At 32.7% G+C, this 21,918-nt stretch overlaps 1 protein-coding gene across 1 annotated transcript in view; it reads left to right on the forward strand.

The window, feature by feature from the left end:
* The window catches only part of LEKR1 (leucine, glutamate and lysine rich 1), a 270,909-nt gene that overhangs the window by 131,295 nt on the left and 117,696 nt on the right, over positions 1-21,918 (forward strand). Inside the window, exon 7 of the mRNA XM_032630652.1 lies at positions 12,231-12,416. Within this exon, the coding sequence (XP_032486543.1) occupies positions 12,231-12,416 (186 nt within the window). The remainder of the gene's footprint in view (positions 1-12,230; positions 12,417-21,918) is intronic.

The following is a 21,918-nucleotide window of genomic DNA, read 5'->3' on the forward strand; positions in this document are numbered from 1 at the left end:
AGGAAAATAAGCTAATAATGAATGAAAAGAGAGAAAATCTCAGCAAGAAACTATTAAAAATTGGAAAGTCAAGAATTAAAATATGCAATATCTAAAATAAAAATTTACTGGATAGACTTTTATAGCATATTGTGATTACCAAAGAAAGAATCAATGAACTTTAAGATAGATTAATAGAAATTATTCAATTTGAAGAAGAGAGATAAATACTGAAAAAAGTGAACAGAGCTCCAGGGAAGGGTTAAAATGTACCATAAGTAATAAATATCAGTAAATATGAAACTCTTTTTTCCTTTGAATTGAAAAACTGTCTATGCTCATTTAAAGTAAGAATTATAACATTATATGGTGGAGGTTATAAAGTATATTGATTTAACATATGACAGGTAGAGCATAAAGGACAGGGCAGGGGGATGGGGTAATAGATCCATATGGTTGCACGCTTTTTGTATTTTATGTGACATGGTGCAACATTCATTCTATGTAGACTAAGAAATTAAGGATGTATAATCCCTAGAGCAACCACTAAAAAAATACAAAAAGCTATATAAAACACTAATAATAATGGAGAATTAACATCATCTGACTCTAAGATTTATTATAAAATCACAGTAAACAAGTCAGTGTAATATTGGCATATGGATCAACAATGGATCAATGGAACAAAATAGCCTTGTAAATGACCCCTGTTGATAATGATCATTTCACTTTTGACAAGGCACCAAAACAATTCAATGGGAAAAAGAAAGTCTTTCAACAAATTGTGCTGGAACAACTGAATAGCCATATAGGACAATATACCTTGACTCCTTAACTCCATAAAAATTAATTCAGGATTAATCAGAGCTAAATATAAAAGCTAAAACAATAAAAGGAGAAACAGGAAAATATCTTCATGAATTGATAGTAAATGAAGGTTTCTTGGATAGGACACAGAAGTAAGAATAACAAAAGAACAAAAATTGATGAATTAGACTTAAACTTCCGCTCATCAAAAGATGCCATTAAGAAAATGAATAGGTAAGCCACAGACAGAGAAAATATTCCAAAAATCTGTGACAAAGGACTGCTGTCCAGGTTACATAAAGAACACCTACAAGTCAATAGTAAAAGGACAAGTGATCCAAGCAAAAATGGCCAAAAGATTTGAATAGACACTTTACAAGGAAAGATAAACAAATGGCCAATAAGGACATGAAAAGGTGCTCAGCATTATGAGTCATAGGGAAATGCAAGTTGAAACCACAGTGAGATACCAGTACATACACACTACGTTGGCTAAAATGAAAAAAAAATGACAACAGCAAATTTTGGTGAGGAAGGAGGGCAACTGGAACTCTCAAACAAATTGGTGAGAGTATAAAATGTTACAGCCGCTTTGAAAAAGGATCTGACAGTTTTTTTTATAAAACTAAAGATACATCTGTCTGATGTCTCTGAAATTCTTCTCTTTGGAATTTAACATCTCCCCCAAATGAAAACATATGTCCATAAAAATATTCAGCAATTTTATTCAAGCTTTATTCAAAATAGCCTTAAGTTGGTAAAAGCTGAGAAGTACATCAGTAGAATGGATTATCAAAAAAACGGCTGAATAAACAATGGAATATAGAATGAACTACAGTGATGCAGTAACTTGGATAAACATCAAAAATATTACGCTGCCTGAAAGTAACCTTACACAAATAATGCACATTGTAAGATTCCATTTATATGATGTTCTAGAATAGGCAAAATTAATCTATAGTGGGAAAAAAACCAAAAAAACAAAAAACAGAAGTTACCTCAGAGGGGAGGCTTGACTAGAAAGGGGGCATGAAGGCACTTTCTTTGGTGATAGTAATGCTCTCTATTTTGATAGAGGTTTGGGTTACACAGTGGATGTATTTTTCAAAACTCATCTGTTGGTACATTTGAGATTTATGCATTTCTTTGTGGGTAAATTTCACTCAAAAATTAGAAATCTATATTGAATGCTAATTAACAGTGTGCATGCTGAAGTATTTAGGGAGTCAAATATATTGACTTATCTTGAAATGCATAAATATGTAAGATGGATAGAGGAATAACTATGTTATAAAGCAAATAGAGTAAAATGTTAATTGAAGAATCTAGGTAGTGTGTGTATTTGAGTTCACAGTACAGTTCTTCCAACTTTTCTGTATATTATATATTTTTTATAGTTAAATGTTAGAAAAAGAAAGCATTCTAACCATATAACTTCAGTTTCCTAATTTTATTATATAATATGTGCCTTTAGAAATGAGTTGTATATGATAATACTCTTAAAATTTTTAACTAATTTTGAGAATTAAATTTGGACAAATACAGATGAATATTATAACAACCATGTTTTCAACTGCAAAAATTGTTAATTTTTAGTACTTTACCTTTAAAAAAGTGTCTTAGTTCAGCAGACATTGAATCAAAGGTATAAGTGCAGGTAGTTTATTTGCGAAGTGAAGGTCACGCAGGTATAGGGACAGAAAGGGGGCCAATAAAGGTTGCACTATTGCAGTGGGCAACTGGAGCTTAATCCCATGAAGAAACTGAGAAATGGTTTAAAACACATGCCTCAGAATTCCTCACTCAAGGAGTGAGGGAGCTGGACATCAACTCCCAAGAGTCATTGGTTAAGGGCTGCTCCCAGACAGTGTAAACTCCTTGGCACCTGTAGTCTGCCATTTGGTGGGAAGTGCTATTTTCTGCAGTTCCAGGGAAAAGATTCCTCCAGCACAGAGATGCAAATAGTGGGAACTGGAAGTCGGTAGAAGAACACTGAAAGGTTCAAGGGATATGGGCGGGGCACTGACAGTGTCCACTACAGTTAATAATATAGATATACTCTATTTTATGCATCATTTCCATTATTTGAACATTCACATATATCTTTTAATGAATATATGCCTTTGTTTCTTTCCAGTAAATACCTAGGAGTAGAATGGCTGGGTCTTATGGTAGGTTATATTTAACTTTTTAAGAAACTACCCAATAGTTTTCCAAAGTGGTTGATCCTTTTAAATCCCTCCCAGCAAAGTATGAGAGTTCTAGTTGCTCCATATCCTTGTCAACACCTAGTGTTGTCAATCTTTTAAATTTTAGCCATTTTAATGGGACACATATAGAGGATATTAATCCACATTCAAATCACTTCTCAATAACTTTCTCATTTTTGAGTGTCTTGTCACATCTTATTATAGAATATTTACCTCATGATGTCAGTAATGATGAACTCAGTCATACCAGAATAGAAGAAGCATCAGCTCTACCTGTTTCTGTTTTCATTTTTGTTGCATTATCAGTATCTTTCCTAATGCATGATTTCTTTGGGGGAATCTTTTAAGCTAATTGTCAACTTTAGGACTTAGTTTAGGTAAACCACAGAGGAGCACATAGACTGAAATATGTCACAGTCACAGAAAGAGATAGAAAAGCGAGGAGGTACTGACAACCCCTCTGCATGGAGGAATATTACTCCTTCCTCACTTTAAAAGCTCAGTCACTTTATTCTCTCTGAATGTGACCCATATAATATAAGGACAGAGGGAAGTACTGCAGGTACATGAAGGGGAGATTAGCTAAGGGTCTCCCAGAACAAGTAGCTGCCCTTTCTTATGACTTACGTCTTGGTTCAGATGTCACCTCTTCAGAGAGATCTTTGCTGGCCATCCTAGTTAAAGTAGTCTTCCCTTACACTTCTCTATCCTATTTTTCTGTTTCATTTTTAATAACATTTACCACTGTCAGAAATATTCTTATCCATTTACTGATTTATGTGTTTACTGCCAGACTCCTCACACTAGGCTATAATCTCCAGGAGGACAGGAATTTTGATGGCTTTGCTGAATGCTGTCTTCCTAGTGTTTTAAGAGAATTTTGCCTGTCACAGAGTAGGTGCTCAGTGAACATTGTAGAATTTAAATGGAAATAAAGGACACCCAAATTTTAACCCAGATTAAATCTGATAATTTTTATGTTCCTTTTAAAACCTCTGAGTATTTTCTAAATGTTTTTGATAAGGCTCACTTATTACTTCTATATCTAGGGAGAGAGAGTAAGGAGAAAGGAGAGGCTTTGTTTATGAGTTGCGTCTGCCTGCAGCCATGGGTTACTATCAGTAGTAAAATTCTCAATCTGATTTTTAAAGCTTGTTTGAAACTTATTTTTTGAACTTTAAGGAGGGAAATGCAAAACTTGATAATTCTTTTTTTTCCCTCAAATTCAAATGCCTTTAAGGATTTTTCTGACTATAAACATAAAACAGCCTCAATGTTAAAACATAGAAAATACAGAAAAAGAATAAGGAAGGAAGTGAACATCATCTACAATCTCATTACACAAAGATATTTGCTGTTAACATTTTAATATAGAACTTTCTAATCTTTATTTTCACCACATAGATATATATACTTAATAATATATCATGTAAATATACAGTCATGCCAACTAACTGTGTAAACTATGTTGACATAGCATCTCATTGTAGGAATGTATCTTAACCTATTTAACTGGCTTTCTATTTGTGGACATTTAGGTTGATCATAGTTTTTGCTTTTATAAATAAGGTTTCAGTGAACATCTTTACTCATGAATCTCTATGATCTTGTCCCATTTTTTTAATTTAACATAGTTAATTCCTAAAAGTGGTATTGAAGAATCAAGTAGTATTACATTTTACATTTTATCTAACATGAGAAGACAGGAGGTAGTTTTCAACCCTTAACTTTAACATTTACCATTATAATAAATCATATTGCTTTTATATCAGAAGTGTGAGGGCTTTGTTTGGAAGTTACACAGTGGTGATTGCAGAAGCTCAGAGATGGAAATACATACACAAGGACAGTATATTTAATTTCCAAGCAAGAGCTTAGTGACCATAACAGTTGGGGTGTGTGAAAGTGAAGCTATATTATTGTAAGGGTTTTTCCCCCTCTTTTTAAAAAAATTTCTTCTTACTCAATGTTATCAGCACAATTGAAGCCTCAGGTCACAGATATACAAACATGTACCAGTATATGCAAAACGACAAATATGCTGATGCTTGCCTTTTTATAATCTCTGATCAATTTGAGCACACTTTAAATTTAGCAGCAGTTCTAGAAAATATATAAACATGCCAATTTCACAATATAGAATTTTAAGTAAATAATCTTTATCTTAAATTTAGGTTCAGAGAAAATAGAGTGTAATGCTTTTGAAGGTTAATTCTTATAAAGCTTGAGTAACTATCACACCTACACAAAAAGATGACCAAAAGCCTAGGAAGTATATAGACCTACATTGTCCAATATTGTAGCCACCAGCCACACAGAGCTATTGAGCACTTTGAATGTGGCTCTAGCCTCTCTTTGAAATGGTAGTATTTTGGATATGTGGAATTAAAGTACACTGTTAAAATTAATTTTACATGTTTCTTTTTACATTTTTAATGTGGCTACTAGAAAATTTTAATGTATATATGTGGCTTGCATTGTATTTCTGTTGGACAATGCTGGTATAAATAGTGAAATGAACTTTTTATACTTTAAAACTGTTAAAATGTTATAATTTTATTTTGGTTTATTTCCTATTTACAAAAATTATAAGGGCTTAATGTCAGTTATAATGACACCCTTTTATTTTGTTACTGTTTCTTATTTCTAGTTTGTTGTCTTGCCTATTCAATTAAGCTTTTACCTAAGTTTATTAACACTAACTCCAAAATATATCTGTACCCCTATGTTCATAGTGGTATTATTTACAATAGCCAAGACATGGAAACAACCTGTATCCATTAATGGGTGAATGGGTGTGTGTGTGTGTGTGTGTGTGTATATATATATACATATATACAATGGAATATTATTCAGCCATAAAAACGGAAATCCTACCATTTGGGACAACATTGGGACATTTGGGACAACATGAATTGACCTTGAAGATGTTATGCTAAGTGAAACATTGGGATGGCCAAAAATTTCATTCAGGTTTTTCTGTTACAGCTTATGGAAAACCCGAATGAACTTTTTGGCCAACCCGATAAGTCAGAGAAAGACAGATACTGTATGATCTCCTCATATGTAGAACCTAAATAAATAAATAAACAAATAAGAAAAACTATACACCAGACTCATAGAAAAAGAGATCAGATTTGTGGCTATGAGAGGTGGAGGTGGGGAGGGAGAGGGAGAGTTGGAGTAAGGTTGTCAAAATGTACAAACTTGCAGTTATAAGATAAATAATTACTAGGGACATAATATACAACATGATGACTATAGTTAACACTGCTCTATGATATATAGGAAAGTTGTTAAGAGAGTAAATCCTGAGAGTTCTCATCACAAGGAGAATTTTTTTTCTTTTTATTGTATCTATATGAAATTATGGGTGTTACTAAACCTATTGTGGTAATCATTTCACACTCTATGTAAATTAGACCATCATGGTGTACACCTTAAACTTATACAGTGATGAATGTCAATTATTTCACAATGAAATTTTAAAATTAAATATATATGTATATATATTTATTTAGACCCACACGAATATGCCCAACTAGGTTTTTTTTTTATTGAGGTATGGTTGATGTACAATATTTTATAAGTTTCAGGTGTACAACATAGTGATTCACAATATTTAAAGGTTATATTCCATTTATAGTTATTATAAATTGTTCACTATATTCCCTGTATTTTACAACATATCCTTGTAGCTTATATGTTTTATACAGCCCAACTTGTTTTTGAAAAGGGTGCACAAGCACTTCAGTAGAGGATAGCCTAGCCTTTCAACAAGTGGTGCTGGATATCAAAAACTTTGATCCAAACCTCACACCTTATAAAAAATTTAACTCAAAATGGATCATAGACTTAAATGTAAAATACAAAATTATTAAACTTTTAGGAAAAAAAAGAAAATCTGTATAACCTAGGATTCTTAGACTTGAACTTAAAAGCATGATACATAAAAGGAAAAATTGGTAAATTGGACCACAGCAAAATTAAAAACTTTTCCTCTGTGAAAGACCCTGTTAAAAGAATGGAAAGGCAAGTTACAGACTGGGAGAAAATGTTTGCAAAGCACATATCTGACAAATGGCTTGTATCTAGAATCTATTTTTTGTAAACTCTCAAAGCTCTACATCAAAAAAATAGTGCAATTAGAAAATGGGCAAAATAAATGAGCAGAAATTTCATCAAAGAGGATATACAGGTGGCAAATAAGCACAAGAAAAATATGTTCAATATCATTAGTCATTAGGAAAATGCAAATTAAAACCGTAATGAGATACTACTGCATATCTACTACAATGTCTAAAATTTTAATTGAGCAAAGCAAGTGTTGGCAAGGATCAGAGAAACCAAATCAATATTGCTGGTGGGAATGTAACATGGTACAGCCATTCTAGAAAATAATTTTTCAATTTCCTCTAAAACTAAAAAGGCACACACTTATCACATGACCCAGCTGTTGCACTTTTAGGCATTTGTCCCAAAGAAATGAAAACCTAAGTTCATGCAGATACCTGTACATACACGTTCATAGCAGCTTTATTCATAATAACCAAAATTGGAAACAACCCAAATATCCTTCAGTGAATGAAGAGCAAACTGGGATACTACTCAGCAATAAAAAAGGTACAGATTATTAATACATGCTCAAGGGACTATGCTGCATGAAAAAAATCCAGCCTCAAAAAGGTTACATATTATATGAGTCTATGTAGCATTCTTGAAATAACAAAATTATAGAGAAGGAGGACAGATTAGTTGTTTCCAGGGATTAGGGATGGTGGTGGGGATAGGAGTAGGTGTGGCTATAAAGGGGTAGCAGGAGGTAGCTTTGTGGTGATAGAATAATCCTATGTTTTGGTCGTGTTGGTAGTTATACAAAGCTACATATGTGATAAAATTGCATAGAGCTATGCACACACACACACACACACACACACACACACACACACACACACACAGAAAGGTGTGTATAACTGGTGAAATCTGAATTAGCTCTGTGGATTATACCAAGAGCAGTTTCTTAATTTTGATAGAGTACTGTAGTTATACAAAATGTCAACATGGGGAGAGGAGGAATAAAAGCAGCACAGGACCTTCCTATACTTTTCTTTACAACTTCCTGTAAATCTCTAAGTATTTCAAAATAGTTTTTTAAAAAGTAACCTATATAGTGTTTTATGACTCCTTCATTAAATAATAAATCTAGTGTTTCAGAGTTTTTAAATATTATTTTATATCAGCTTGCCTTGGTAATAAGGTTATAGAAGCTTCCTAAAAACTTAATGATATAACATAATTTTAAGTTCATTGACTAAGCTAACAGGACTAAGAAAAACAGAAAAATTTTATCAAGGCAAAAAAATTGATTGTATGAGATTAATGCTAATAATTATACTTGCATCAGCTAGCAAATTCTGTCACACTTACTTTAAAAGCTAAAAACATCTATTGGCTATAAACTTTGACAATATTACAAACATTTTAAATAACATACTTTTTTTCAATACTAGCTTTTATTTGTGATCACATGGATACATCCTTATGGTGTGAGTTGATTCTGCACGGCATAGTTCTTCATTTGAAAAGTTGATGTAAAATAAAACTTGAAACATTTTTATAAGAAGTAAAATAAACTCCTAATTCCTCTATACTAACTCCGTTGTTTTCAGTTTTCCATTTTATCTTCTATGCTCCACATGCTCACCTATTTTTGCATATTTTTAATCACAACATAAATGCCAATAATTATTCTAAAATATAGCATTATGGGCTGAAATGTATCTCTCTCAAATTCATATGTTGAAGTCCTAACTCCCTGGTACCTTGGAATATAACTATATTTGGAGTTAGGGTTCTTAAAGAAACAATTAAATTTAAACGGGTGGGCTCTAATCCAAAATGACTGGTATCCTTACAAGAAGAGGAAATTTAGAAACAGACACACACACAGAGAAGACAATGTGAAGACACAGGGAGAAGGTGGCCGTCTACAAGCCAAGTAGAGAGGCCTGGAACAGATCTGTCCTTTATGACTCTCAGAAGAAACCAACCCTGACATCTTGATCTCAGACTTCTAGCCAACAGAACTGTGAGAAATGAATTTCTATTGATTAAGCCACCCAGTCTGTGATACTCTGTTATGGCAGCCCTAGCAAACTAATAAATGTAGTAAACCCCGTATACACTGCACACATTATTCAGATACTTTAAAAGATTTTCACATTAAAATTAATTTACATTTAAAATCAAAGCCCAAAATAGGAAGGAAGTTTCTAGAAAAATGCATTGTTTAATATTTTCTTGCTGACAAAGTATGCTGAATATTAAGTAGAAGATACAAGTGAGGTATTTCCTATTCTTCTAATTAGTGGTTATCACTTTATGTAATCAATATTTTTAAGTCTAAGTTTTCATAGATTAGGTTTTCTCAAATCAGAGCATAGCTATTTTAGTAGAAGAAATTTCAGAAAAAAATAATATTTTTACCAAGGCAGAATATTTTAGCAAGCATAGAATCAATTTGCTTCCACTCTCAAAATAGCTCTTGACCGAATAGCTCTTGAACTTTTAAAATTCAAGTTCTGAATTAGGCTTAGAAATGTAGTCCACATTTTTTTATAAAATTGATGAAATTGGGGATAGAATAGGCCTATTTGCTTATCCTATTAAAAATGTTTCCTTCTTTTAGATGTGTGTGTTTACTGCCTTATCAAGTCTTACATTAAATAATTTGCAGCTCAAAATGCTTGCCTCTGAAGTGAAGGGAGAGTTAGGATAAACACATATTTAGGATTTTTCAACTAGTGGTATATTAGAAGCTTTGTGCAATAATGCCTTTACTCATTTAGTAGCTATTTATTGAGCTTCTGTTAATTCTAGAATGTTGTGGCAGAAATTATGGGAGGAATAAAAAATGAATGGGATATTACCTCTGGCCTAAAATAACTTACAGTCAAATAGTAGGTCACATGTATGCATATGATCAGTGCCATAGAAATAGTGTAACTGGCGCAAGTTACAGATCTGGTCAGAAAAGATTTCCAGGCAGAGATAGCCTAAGAGCTGTAGTAGGTCCAACGTATGAGGCTAGGAGGACCTTCTTCATGGGACAGTGCAAAGACAGGGAAAGTGTATGGTGGGTACAATGACCAGAATAGGTTGATCATAATTTATGAACCCAAATTGGGACACATAAGTGGCAATTATGAAGTTGTATTAATGATGAAAGTAGGATTAAGCATTTGACACCAGGATTGCCATGGGTACAGGGGATATATAATTTGCCAAGGGTGAGTTAATTGACCCCCATTGAGTTTACTCTCCTATTTCCATGTTAGAAACCTCCTGTTAAAAATCTTACTGTACTTTTCCATGTGTTAGAATATATTTCACAAATGAATTTGTATTACAAATTCTTATGCTTTTAATGTCAGATAGAAAGTGACATTGACACAAGGAGTTATTTTAGAGACAGATAGTAGTGTACACTAAGAGAGTCAGCCTGTGAACCTAAGCAGTACCATTCTGGCAAATGATAAATAGGTCACAGCATGTGTGCACTCCTCTGCAGTGTCATTCGGACTTAATCATAGACAGATATGGTTACGGTATGGTACAGTTTATTCAGCCATAAGAAGCTACCATTTTGGCTAGAAAAATTACCCAGGAAGACTTCTTGGGCCTGAAGAAAAATTGCAACCTCCTTATTTTCTTTAACTACATAAAAAAAAAAACTTCTATGTACTACTGTGTTAGTAGCTTTCCTCACACAAATGGGAACATATCCATAAATTTTTAGAAGCATATAGCTATTCCTAGGGGAAAATATTCCCATATAAAGGAACCATTGGAATATAGTAGACCCCCACTTATTTGATCCCTGCCAATTTATTTCTCTAGGTTTTCCATTTTGAGTAGGAATTAAAGGTGAAGATGGTGCCAAGACCCCTGTGTTCATGCCCTAGGTCTACCTTAAATGCCACTTTTTCTTCCAGATGTACTTTCTTCCCACAGAAAGGCATTTTGCTTTTCTCTCCTTAGACCACATTCCTGATCCTACTCATCACCATCCCTTGGGGCATGCTCTCTTCTCTGTGCTCTGTTCAGTGTACTGCTTTACTTCTCCTGTAACCATTTACTGACCATATTGCCTCTGCAGCCATGTCTGTCCCATGGATGTCTACTTCTGGTCTTCGCTGGCCCATGTGGCTACTATTTCTGCTGTGATGGCTCCGAGACCAGTAAACCAAGCCAACCTCCTTTGACACCCAATAACACACTAAACCCATCACATAGTCCAGGATGAGCTAAGCAAGGAAGAAATGCCAAGTGAGCTCTCTGAAAAAGCAGACTGTCCAGATTTTCATGTAGATCACATCCTCATCAGTTCAGTTAATTGTTGTTGTACAAATTTTATAGTATTTTTATTATTATTGCATGTGTGTTTGTATATTTTAATGGTGGCTTAAGGCAGCAGTGCTGAAAACACTAAGCAAAGGAGACCTTGATAATTAGCATTCTGAAGGATAAAATGTTCCATGAATTTCTCACAAAATTATATAAAATTAGCACATTTAAATCTACATAATGCTGTGAAGGCATATTGTTATTAAACTTAATCTAAGTAGATAGAATAATGAGAATTGATTGCTATGATGAAATTCTGCCCTTATTTTGAGGGGACAGAGTGTTATTAGAACCATTAAGATATATTAGCTAATACTTTCTGCCCATAAATTTATTAGTTTTAGACACTATATCCTTTTATTTCTCTCCACCCCTACCACCTTTCTTCATAATTAGTATAGAATATGTCCTAGTTATCTCCTAGAAATACTTCCCAACCAGCTCATGCTAACACATTTAAATTTACTTTTCTGAACCATGTTGCCAAGAAAACAATTTAATTTCAATAAAACCCAGAACATTACATGGATATTATTTTATTCATTCATGTATTTAAAAAGCAGGCAGGATTGCCATTTAATACAATTTAAAGGCTTAAAAAAACTACTAAAAGGTTTCATGCATCATTTAGCAATACAATCCTTTTTTCACTTATTTTTCAGAATAACTACTAAATTAACATTTAACTTTTTGGTTAGGTGTCACTATACTCTCAGAGAAGTCATGTTGGCTTTCAACTATTCATTTTCTAAAAGAAAATAATCATTTTTTAAGAAATGTTTTATGATCCAGTGTTATCTATTTGTAAACTTTGAATTTTCTTTACAGAAATAAAGATGCTAAATAAAAGTTTGACAGTGTCCCAGAGAAATAATGTATGCCTTGAAGAGGAAATGAAAAATCTGAAATTGTTGTCAGATGCAGCCATATTGAGATCTCAGCAAATTGAGACATCCAAACAACAGGAAGTAAACTTGCAAACCAGATGCCATGACTTGCAAAAGGAAGTACTAGGTAAAAGAATTATTTTTTGCGGCTGTTAGCAACTAGACATAATAAAGTAATGTCTAAATTTTTATTTCTCTCATGATCACAACAAAATCTTGTTTTAACTAGTTTGTGTTGTAAATATGCCTAATTATTAATAACAATGCCAATAACTGTTTCTGTGATAAATGTTTGCTATCATCCATTCCTATTCTGCCATTTAGATTGGCAAGTATTAAGTGAATATATTAAAGACATTTCAAGTACAAAGTGAGATTTCAGGAAAACAAAGTAGAATTTTCTTTTGTATATCATTATTCCCAGTGGATGGTGGTTTAGAGTACTGAAGGAAAATATAGCATATGCTGTTATATAAGGTGATTCCAAATTTTTAGGCATTTTCCCAAATGAAAAGGTTAAAAATTATGTTTTGGGAACCTTGGGCAAGGTTTTAAAATTTTTACCTTAGAACAATGAGTATGTTAGCAGTAAGGCTATGGGGTTTGTACTTTTTCCTGAAGGCAGTAAGGAATCTTTGAAAATTGGTAATCAGGAGAATGATATAACACAAGCAGTGTTTTAGCAAAATTAAGCTACTATCAACATATGGAGGTGTTCCAAATATCAAGAAATTGGAGTCAGGTAGCCATTTAGAAAATATCATTGCTGGTAACCCGGTCCCTAGACTAACCATAAGAAACTGAAGTAGGGTAGAGAACTAACATTTTTTAGGTCCTAATGTGTGCTAGAAACCATGTTAGCACTGTACATAAATTACTTCTGTCACTTCTCACAATTATCATGAATAGCAGGTATAATTATCCCATCTTACAGAGGAGAGAATGAAGGTCCAGAGAGGTAACATACTTGTTCCCACATAGCTGGTAAATGGCAGGGAGCGAAAGCAAACCTAGTTGGACTTCAAGACTCATGCTCGTCCCACTATGTCTCCTTGGCCCCCTCCATGGCCACACTGGGAAGGCTTAAATAGAATCAGGGTTGAGAGGACTACCCAGGAATAGAGAGGTAAACACCTGGCTGAGTAGACAAGGGCGAGAAAGAAGTCACAGAAGGCTCTGAACTTCTTTGCTTGGAAGTCTTTAGTGATGGGAGCACACCACAGACTAGAGAAATCTGGAGAGGAACTGATTCTGAAAGAGAAGAGAAGTTGTCACATGAACTTGGAAGCAATATGGAACTAGATACAAACTTTAAAATCAGATATTTTAATCTTTCTCTTGTGAATTACCTATTCATAGATTTTGCCAATGTTCTATTGTATTACTAGAATTTTCCTTAACAATTTTTAAGAGGAGTTTATATAGTAAAGTAATTATCTTCTATATTCAATTTTTTTCTAATGTATAATTTGTCTATTGACTTTTCACAGTAAATTGCACCATATCAAAGTTTTTCTTTTGGGTATCATCAAATTAATGTCTTTTATTGTTTCTGGTTAGTCTTGGTTAAAACAGTCCATTCCATTCCTAGATTATGCATATGGTCTCTTGGGTTTTCTTTCATTTAAGTCAGTAACACATATGGAATTTATTTTTTATATGATGTGAGATTTGGGGCTCCAGTTTTATTCTTTCCAAATACATAGCCAGTTGTATCAGTATTATGTATTAAATAATCCATCCTTCTCCCACTAAATAAACCTACTACCTGTCATATGTCAAAATTTCACAAATGCTAGTATCTATTATTGTATTCTCTTTTCTGTTCCACTAATTTATTAGATGTACCATTAATATCATATTCATTTGACTTAATAGTATATTCTCATAGCTGGTAAAGTTTATTCTCTCTCCTTTGTTCTTACTTTTTAAATATATATTTGAAGGCAGTTATTCTTTGATTTGAATTTTAAGATCATTTATTTACCTCTAATCCAAAGACTCTGATAGATATCTAGTAAAGTTTTTCTCTTCCAGTCTGTATACTTTTATTACATATTCACAGCAGGTATTCTTCCACATAAACTTTAAGATAATATCATTAAATTCTGATATTAACAGGAATTATAGTTGGGATTACATTATATTTATACTAATTTTTAGAGAATTGACATTTTTAGTGATACTAAGTCTTTTTAATATTATAAAAGTTTATTCATTCAAGATATGGTATGTCCTTATGTTGTTTTATGTTCTTTAATATAATTTTATAGTTTTATTTGAATGTTTCTTTGCCATTCTTTTAAAACTTATGACTATGATATTTGCATCTACTGTGAATGAACTATTTGCTCTATCTCAATGTCCTGATATTGATAGATGAAAAAAGGCTATTGATTTTTACATATTTGTCTCATATCCATTAAATTTACAAAATTCTCATATTACTTCTAGTAGTTTTTATTTAGTGTCTCTTGGATTTTCTACCTGTGCATTTATATGACCAGCCCCAATGCACCCCAAAAAGAGTTCATCTATTCTTTTCCAATGTTTATATATTTTATCTTATTTCTTGTCTTGTTCATATCTTATTAAATCTATTTGAACCTCTGAAACTGTGTTAAATAATAATGGTGACAGTGATCATCCTTGTCTACTTCCTGATTTTAATTGAAATCATTCGGTGTTTTTCCACTTGGAATTATATTTGATGTTTGGTTTTTGGTAAATATTGTTTATTTTTAATCAAATATTTTCCTTCTATTCCAACTTTACTTAAATGTTTTATTAGAATGCTTTTGGATTTTGTTATATGCCTTTTCAGCATCTATTGATATTAAGCATGTTTTTTCTCCTTTAACCAGCTGGTAAAATGGATTCGTATTACTAAATTTCCTGATACTACTTTTTTACATATCATTTTCTACATGGTTATATTTTATTTATAAGTTCAGTACCTACATTTATAAATGAGATTGGTCTATAATTTTTCTTTATTAAGGGGCACTAATTAGAGTTTTGTGTTAAAATTAAGTGATGTTAGTAAATAGGTTTAATAACGTTTGATTGTCTGTTTTTTAAAGGTTAGATAAAACTTGAATGTGAACCCAGTATCATTAAGTAAAATTCAATTATGAACTCATCTGATTCTGGTGCCTCTTTAAATGGTAATTATTTAATGTTTCCAGAGTTTTCTGTAGTAATTTGACTATTTAAATCTTCAGTTCTTCTGAGCTGTTTTTATTGTTTATATTTTGACAGGAAATCATTCATTTTTCTCTAAGATTTCAGATTTGTATCCATAATATGGCATGTAATACTCTTATTTTTAAAATATCTCCTCTATCTGTGGTGATACCTGATTTCTGATTTTTAATGGTATCTACTTTTATTTATTTCTTATTATTTATCAGGCTTTCAAAGAACTAGCTTTTGGGTTTTTTGTTTTTAATGCTTTCTACTGCTTTTATTTTCCATGACATTACTTTTGACTTCTATGTTTATTAATTTTTTCTTCCTGGTTTCTTTTTGTTTTTTGTTTTCATTTTTTAGACTTCTGAAAGGACTACTAAGTTCTTTTATTTCTCATCTTTTTTGTTTAATAATAGAGGCATTTCAAAGTATAAATTTTTGTTTGAGTAAACTTTGTATCTCATAGCTTTTAATATTATTATTTTTTATGCTATCTAAATACTCTGTATTTCTTATTTTTTCTTAGATTAAAGGTTATTTAGGAATATATTTCTTAGTTTCTAATTTGTTTTGCAGGGGAGTTACTTTTTTATTATTTATTTAACTTAGGGATATTCTGATTAAATAATGTGACATAATACCTCTGTGAATTTGTTAAGCTTTTCTTTATGTTGAGTACATGATCAGGTTTTGTAAATGTTCCTTAGAAATTCAAAATAAAATATAATTCTCAACTTGGTGGATGTAATGCTAACTTAGCTAGGTGTAGAATACTTGAGTTCTTTTCTCTCAGTAGACTGTTTATGCTAATGCTTTGACTTCTAGCTTTCAGTGTTGCAAATGAGAAGTCTACCTACAGCTCTTATTCTTTTTCCTTTAAAGATAACTCATCCATTTACCTGGAAGCTTGTTAGATTTCCCTATCTTTTTTTTTTTTCCATTGGACCTCAGGATTATTCAGTTGGATCACTCATTTTGTTCATGACATGTATACTGGCTAGGACTTCATATACAGTTTTGACTAGAATAGGGATAGTGGGCATCCTTGTACCATTCACAATTTTACAAAAACACACTGCTAAATAACTTTGGGGTTTAAGCAGAAATTATAATGAATATAAAATATCTGGAATTGAATGGTATTAAAAAACACTATGCATCAAAAACTTGTGGGATGTAGCCAAAGTGGTGCTTTGAGGGAGATCTATAGCTTTAAATACTTACATCAGAAGGAGGGAATAAACTCAAAGAACATAGAAGAAAAAATACAATAAAAATAAAAGCAGCTGTCAGTGAAATAGAAAACAAAAATATGATAAAGAAGATCAATAAAACAAAACATTGATAAAAAATAAAATAAAATAGACAAACCTCTAGCAAGTTTGATCATAGGAATAGAGAAGATACAAATGAAAAATATAAGGCATGAAACAGAAACAGTGACTACAGATAAAAAGTAAAAAGAAAAGTGAATACTGCCAACAACTTTGAAATCTTAGATGAAATGGACATATTATTAGAAAAATATATCTTACCAAGACTTACTCAGAAAAATTAAATGTTCCTATAACTGTTCAAGAAATTGCAGCAATATCTTCTCACCAGAAAAGGGCTAGATTATTTAACAAGCAAGTTCTACCAACTTTCAAGAAACAGAGGATCCTAATTTTACACAATATTTTCTAAACAACCAAAAATTGGAAATATTTCCCACCTCACCCTACAAGGCGAGGGTAACCCTGTTACCAAAATCAAGACAAAGATATTAAAAGAAAAGAATATTATAGTCCTATTTATATTATGAATATCAATGTAACAATTTCAGCTGTATATTTGATACTTTAAAAAATATTTTGAACCACTTGAATGTATTACTCATTTAAAAAATTAATGAAGTTATAAGTAAAAACCATGCCATGCTATTATTTTAGACTTCAGAGAGAAGAACAAATTTAGGACAGATTTGCTAAAATATCCATTTCACAGTTATACATAACTTTCCCAAAAATGAAATTCACCCCAAAGATTATTATCCTTATTTCTCTTTTATTTCATCATTTTAATGTGGTTTCTAAGATAAGCCATTTCCTTGAATGTTTTAGTTTCTTAAAAGAACAGTGAGACATTAGGGAGCATATCTTATATTGCATGTAACAGGTAGTTAAGGGTTAAGTCAAGTAACTACCTTTCTATGTTTGAAAAAAAAAGTGATTTATGGGAATAAAGACAAGAGAAGAAAGGGAAAACATTTTCACTAACTAGGAACTCTCTCTGTGTCAGTCATTTGACTAGCACTAAGCATTTGACTAATTTTCCCTTATCTAATCCTCACAGTATTCTAATGTGAAAGCTTTTATTCTTCCTATCAGACATAGAGACGTAGGCCATGGTCACACTGCTGAGATTCAAACCCAGGTGTCTGTTGGGACAAAGCCTGTTAGCTCATTAATCATTTCTGTCAATTCCAAAAAGGCATATGAAAACACTGAACTCCTTTTCCTTTAAAAAAAAAAAAAAAGAGGTGGTGGATTTTACCCTTTTCACAAAAATGGACCATTGGCCTAGCAAGTCTTCTAGGAATTAAAGCTAGGACAGTGTTTTCCAAAATTGCCTGACCACAAGAACATCTGGGACTGTGGAAATGCATGTGTGGGGATAGTAAAGGAACGTATTGAAAATGAACATTCTTGCATATCAGTCGGAACATACTGAGTATCTCCAAGATTCTAAGACTCTCTACTTTTAATAAGTGCTCGAGGTGGTTCCTATGATGAGGAAAATTTGGTACAAGCTTAACAATAAGAATAAGGAAAATAGGAAAAAGCATGTTCACATTGTAGCACAGTAAAAAAAAAAAAAAGAAAGAAAGAAATGCCTTAATTTAAAAGAAGTGCATTGGCACTGGCTCCACTATCCTTTGACTTTTTAAGATTCGGTGTTTTGTCTCTTTACTCTTTACAGATTTAAGCCTTACAAAGGGAGTCTCTGGTCTTAACGTTTTGATGAAGGCTGGTAGCTGTGAGGCTGACGCACTGAAGAAATTAGTAGGAACGAAAATTGTAGAGAAGGAGTATGAAAGATGAAGATCTGGGACGCTTATATTAAGCTTTAGAAAACAGAGCAGGCCCGGCCCCTCGAGCATCAGGGCTACTGGGTCGCCGGGTCCTGGGGCTTTCCATCCTCTGCCACTCGAGAGATGGCACTTTTTAAAATAGAAAAATGGGTGTTATTTTTATTTACTTTTTTGTAAAGTGATTTTACATCTTCTCTTTGAGGCTTGGGATGATCCTTTGTCTGCACTGTGTACAATAATTGTTTCCCTCTGACTCATTGCTTGCAGCTCAGTGAGCTGTGTGCTGAGGATCCGTCCGCTCCTGGGACGCGTTGCTGTAACAATGCAAATAAAACATCTCTTTGTAAAAAATATATATAATAGATAGAATAGAATAGAATAGAATAGAATAGATTAAGCATTAGTGAGGTTTTTTAGTTGCAAGTACCAGAAACTAACTCTAATCATCAAAGAAATTTACTGAAGGGATACTATTTATATATTCAGAATCTCTGAGAAGGTGGAAGAATCAGGCCCAGAAGATGGTTAGAAAACCGTGAAGCTAGAACTGCCAGAAACACAGCCAAAATCATGCCACAAGAACCATCTGGAAGGGTACAGCTGCTGTGTCCTTAAAGCACTGGACACCCTGCACGATCCCCTACTTACTCCTATGGTCTTGAACACAGATTGATCTTGGAATGAATTCTCTACTGCTTCTGCTGCTTGGTGTCAATTACTGTCATGTCAGATCTTGGAAAAAACATATTTTTTAAATAGTCTGGAAATAAGAACCACGTTTGGCTGCCTAGCTCTAGCATATTTTGAATATGTTATTATAGGAGTGTGTAGAAGCTGTAAAAATGGCAATGTTATTTTTAGAACAGAATAGCAAATACAGAAGTAGAATCTATTTTAATATAAGGATCATTAACAAATGGGAAAAGCAAAATTATGTAATAAGTGGTGTAGGGGTAACTAAAACAAAATAACCCAAAATACACCCAAATAAACCTCGAATTAAATAGAAAAAAAAATAACAGGAAAAACTAGCACCAAAAAAAGATACAGAACTTACCCTAATCGCAGAGGGATAAAGCAGCACTTCGGAAATTGCAAAGAGTAATATTAACAGATTTTGCCTATAAAAAAATATAATCTCTGAATTCAAAAACTGCCAAACCTAAAAATAGAAGATGGACAAAAAAATATTTGTATCATATATGGTATGCAAAGTGTTACTATCCATACCATATAAAGAATTTATTCAACTGTGTGAGAAAACTCCAAGACCCCAAGCAGGCAAATGGTTGAAAAACAGAAACAGATAATGAACACAGGAAATTTGGTAAACAAGCAAGAAACATTGAATTACCAATAACTAAACAAAAATAAAACATTTACCTCATTTTAAATTAGTACAAAGACTTTAGTGATAAAGCTTCCCTTCCTTTGGTGATAAAAAATTGTTATTATATTTCTCTAACCCATAAAAATATTTGTGATCAAGTAATCTCTTTGTGAATTTATGTTTAGAAAACTGCAGAAGAACGTTATTTATGTGCAAAGATCATATTTTTAATAGTGAGTGATTAGGAGTAATTTATTCCCAACTCTAATGAAATGGGTAATAAATTATCATATACCATCACTTGGAACATTATTTAGAGTTTTTAAAAAATATTTTTGGGGGATAGTTGATTTACAATGTTGTATTAATTTCAGGTGTACAGCAAAGTGAATCTGTTATACATACACATATATCCCCTCTTTTTAGATTCTTTTCACATATAGGCCATTAAAGATCAGTGAGTAGAGTTCCCTGTGCTATACATTAGGTCCTTATTAGTTATCTATTTTATATACAGTAGTGTGTATGTGTCAATCCCAATCTTCCAATTTATCCCTCCTCCTCCTTACCCACCAGTAACCATAAGTTTGTTTTCTACATCTGTAACTCTATTTCTGTTTTGTAAATAAGTTTATTTGTACCCTTTTTTTAGATTCCACATATAAGTGATATGATATTTGTCTTTCTGAGTCTGACTTACTTCACTTAGTATGACAGTCTCTAGGTCCATCCATGTTGCTGCAAATGGCATTATTTTGTTCTTTTTTATGCCTGAGTAATATTCCGTTATATATATGTACCACATCTTCTTTATCCATTCCTCTGTCGATGGACACTTAGGTTGCTTCCATGACCTGGCTATTGTAAATAGTGCTACAATGAACATTGGGGTGCATGTGTCTTTTTGAATTATGTTCTTCTCTGGGTATATGCCCAGTAGTGGGATTGCTGGATCATATGGTAGCTCTATTTTTAGTTTTTTAAGGAACCTCCATAGCATTCTCCATAGTGGCTGTACCAGTTTACATTCCCACCAACAGCGTAGGAGGGTTCCCTTTTCTCCACACCCTCTCTAGTATTTATTGTTTGTAGATTTTTTGATGATGGCCATTATGACTGGCGTGAGTTGATACCTCATTGTAGTTTTGATTTTCATTTCTCTAATAATTAGTGATGTTGAGCATCTTTTCATGTGCCTCTTTGCCATCTGTATGTCTTCCTTGGTGAAATGTCTATTTAGGTCTTCTGGCCATTTTTTAACTGGATTGTTTGTTTTTTTGATATTGAGCACCATGAGCTGTTTGTATATTTTGAAGATTAATCCTTTGTTGTTTCACCTGCAAATATTTTCTCCCATTCTGAGGGTTGTCTTTTTGTCTTGTTTATGATTTCCGTTGCTGTGCAAAAGCTTTTAAGTTTAATTAACTCCCATTTGTTTATTTTTGTTTTTATTTTCATTACTCTAGGAGGTAGGTTGAAAAAGATCTTGCTGCAAATTATGTCAGAGAGTCTTCTGTCTATGTTTTCCTCTAAGAGTTTTATAGTATCCAGCCTTACATTTAGGTCTTTAATCCTAAATCCTAGGGTGTGTTCTAATTTCATTCTTTTACATGTAGCTGTTCAGTTTTCCCAGAACCACTTATTGAAGAGACTGTTTTTCTCCATTGTATATTCTTGCCTCTTTTGTCATAGATTAGGTGTCCATAGGTGCCTGGGTTTATCTCTGAGTTTTCTATCCTGTTCCATTGATCTATATTTCTGTTTTTGTGCCAGTACTATACTATCTTGATTACTGTAGCTTTGTAGTATAGTCTGAAGTCAGGGAGCCTGATTCCTCCAGCTCCATTTTTCTTTCTTAAGATTGCTTTGGCTATGCGGGGTCTTTTGTGTTTCCATACAAATTGTAAAATTCTTTGCTCTTTAACTCTGTGAAAAATGCCATTGGTAATTTGATAGAGATTGCATTGAATCTGTAGATTGCTTTGAGTAGTATAGTCATTTTCACAATGTTGATTCTTCCAATCCAAGAACATG

The sequence above is a fragment of the Phocoena sinus genome, chromosome 4, assembly GCF_008692025.1.
Source record: "Phocoena sinus isolate mPhoSin1 chromosome 4, mPhoSin1.pri, whole genome shotgun sequence".
Taxonomy (NCBI): Eukaryota; Metazoa; Chordata; class Mammalia; order Artiodactyla; family Phocoenidae; genus Phocoena; species Phocoena sinus.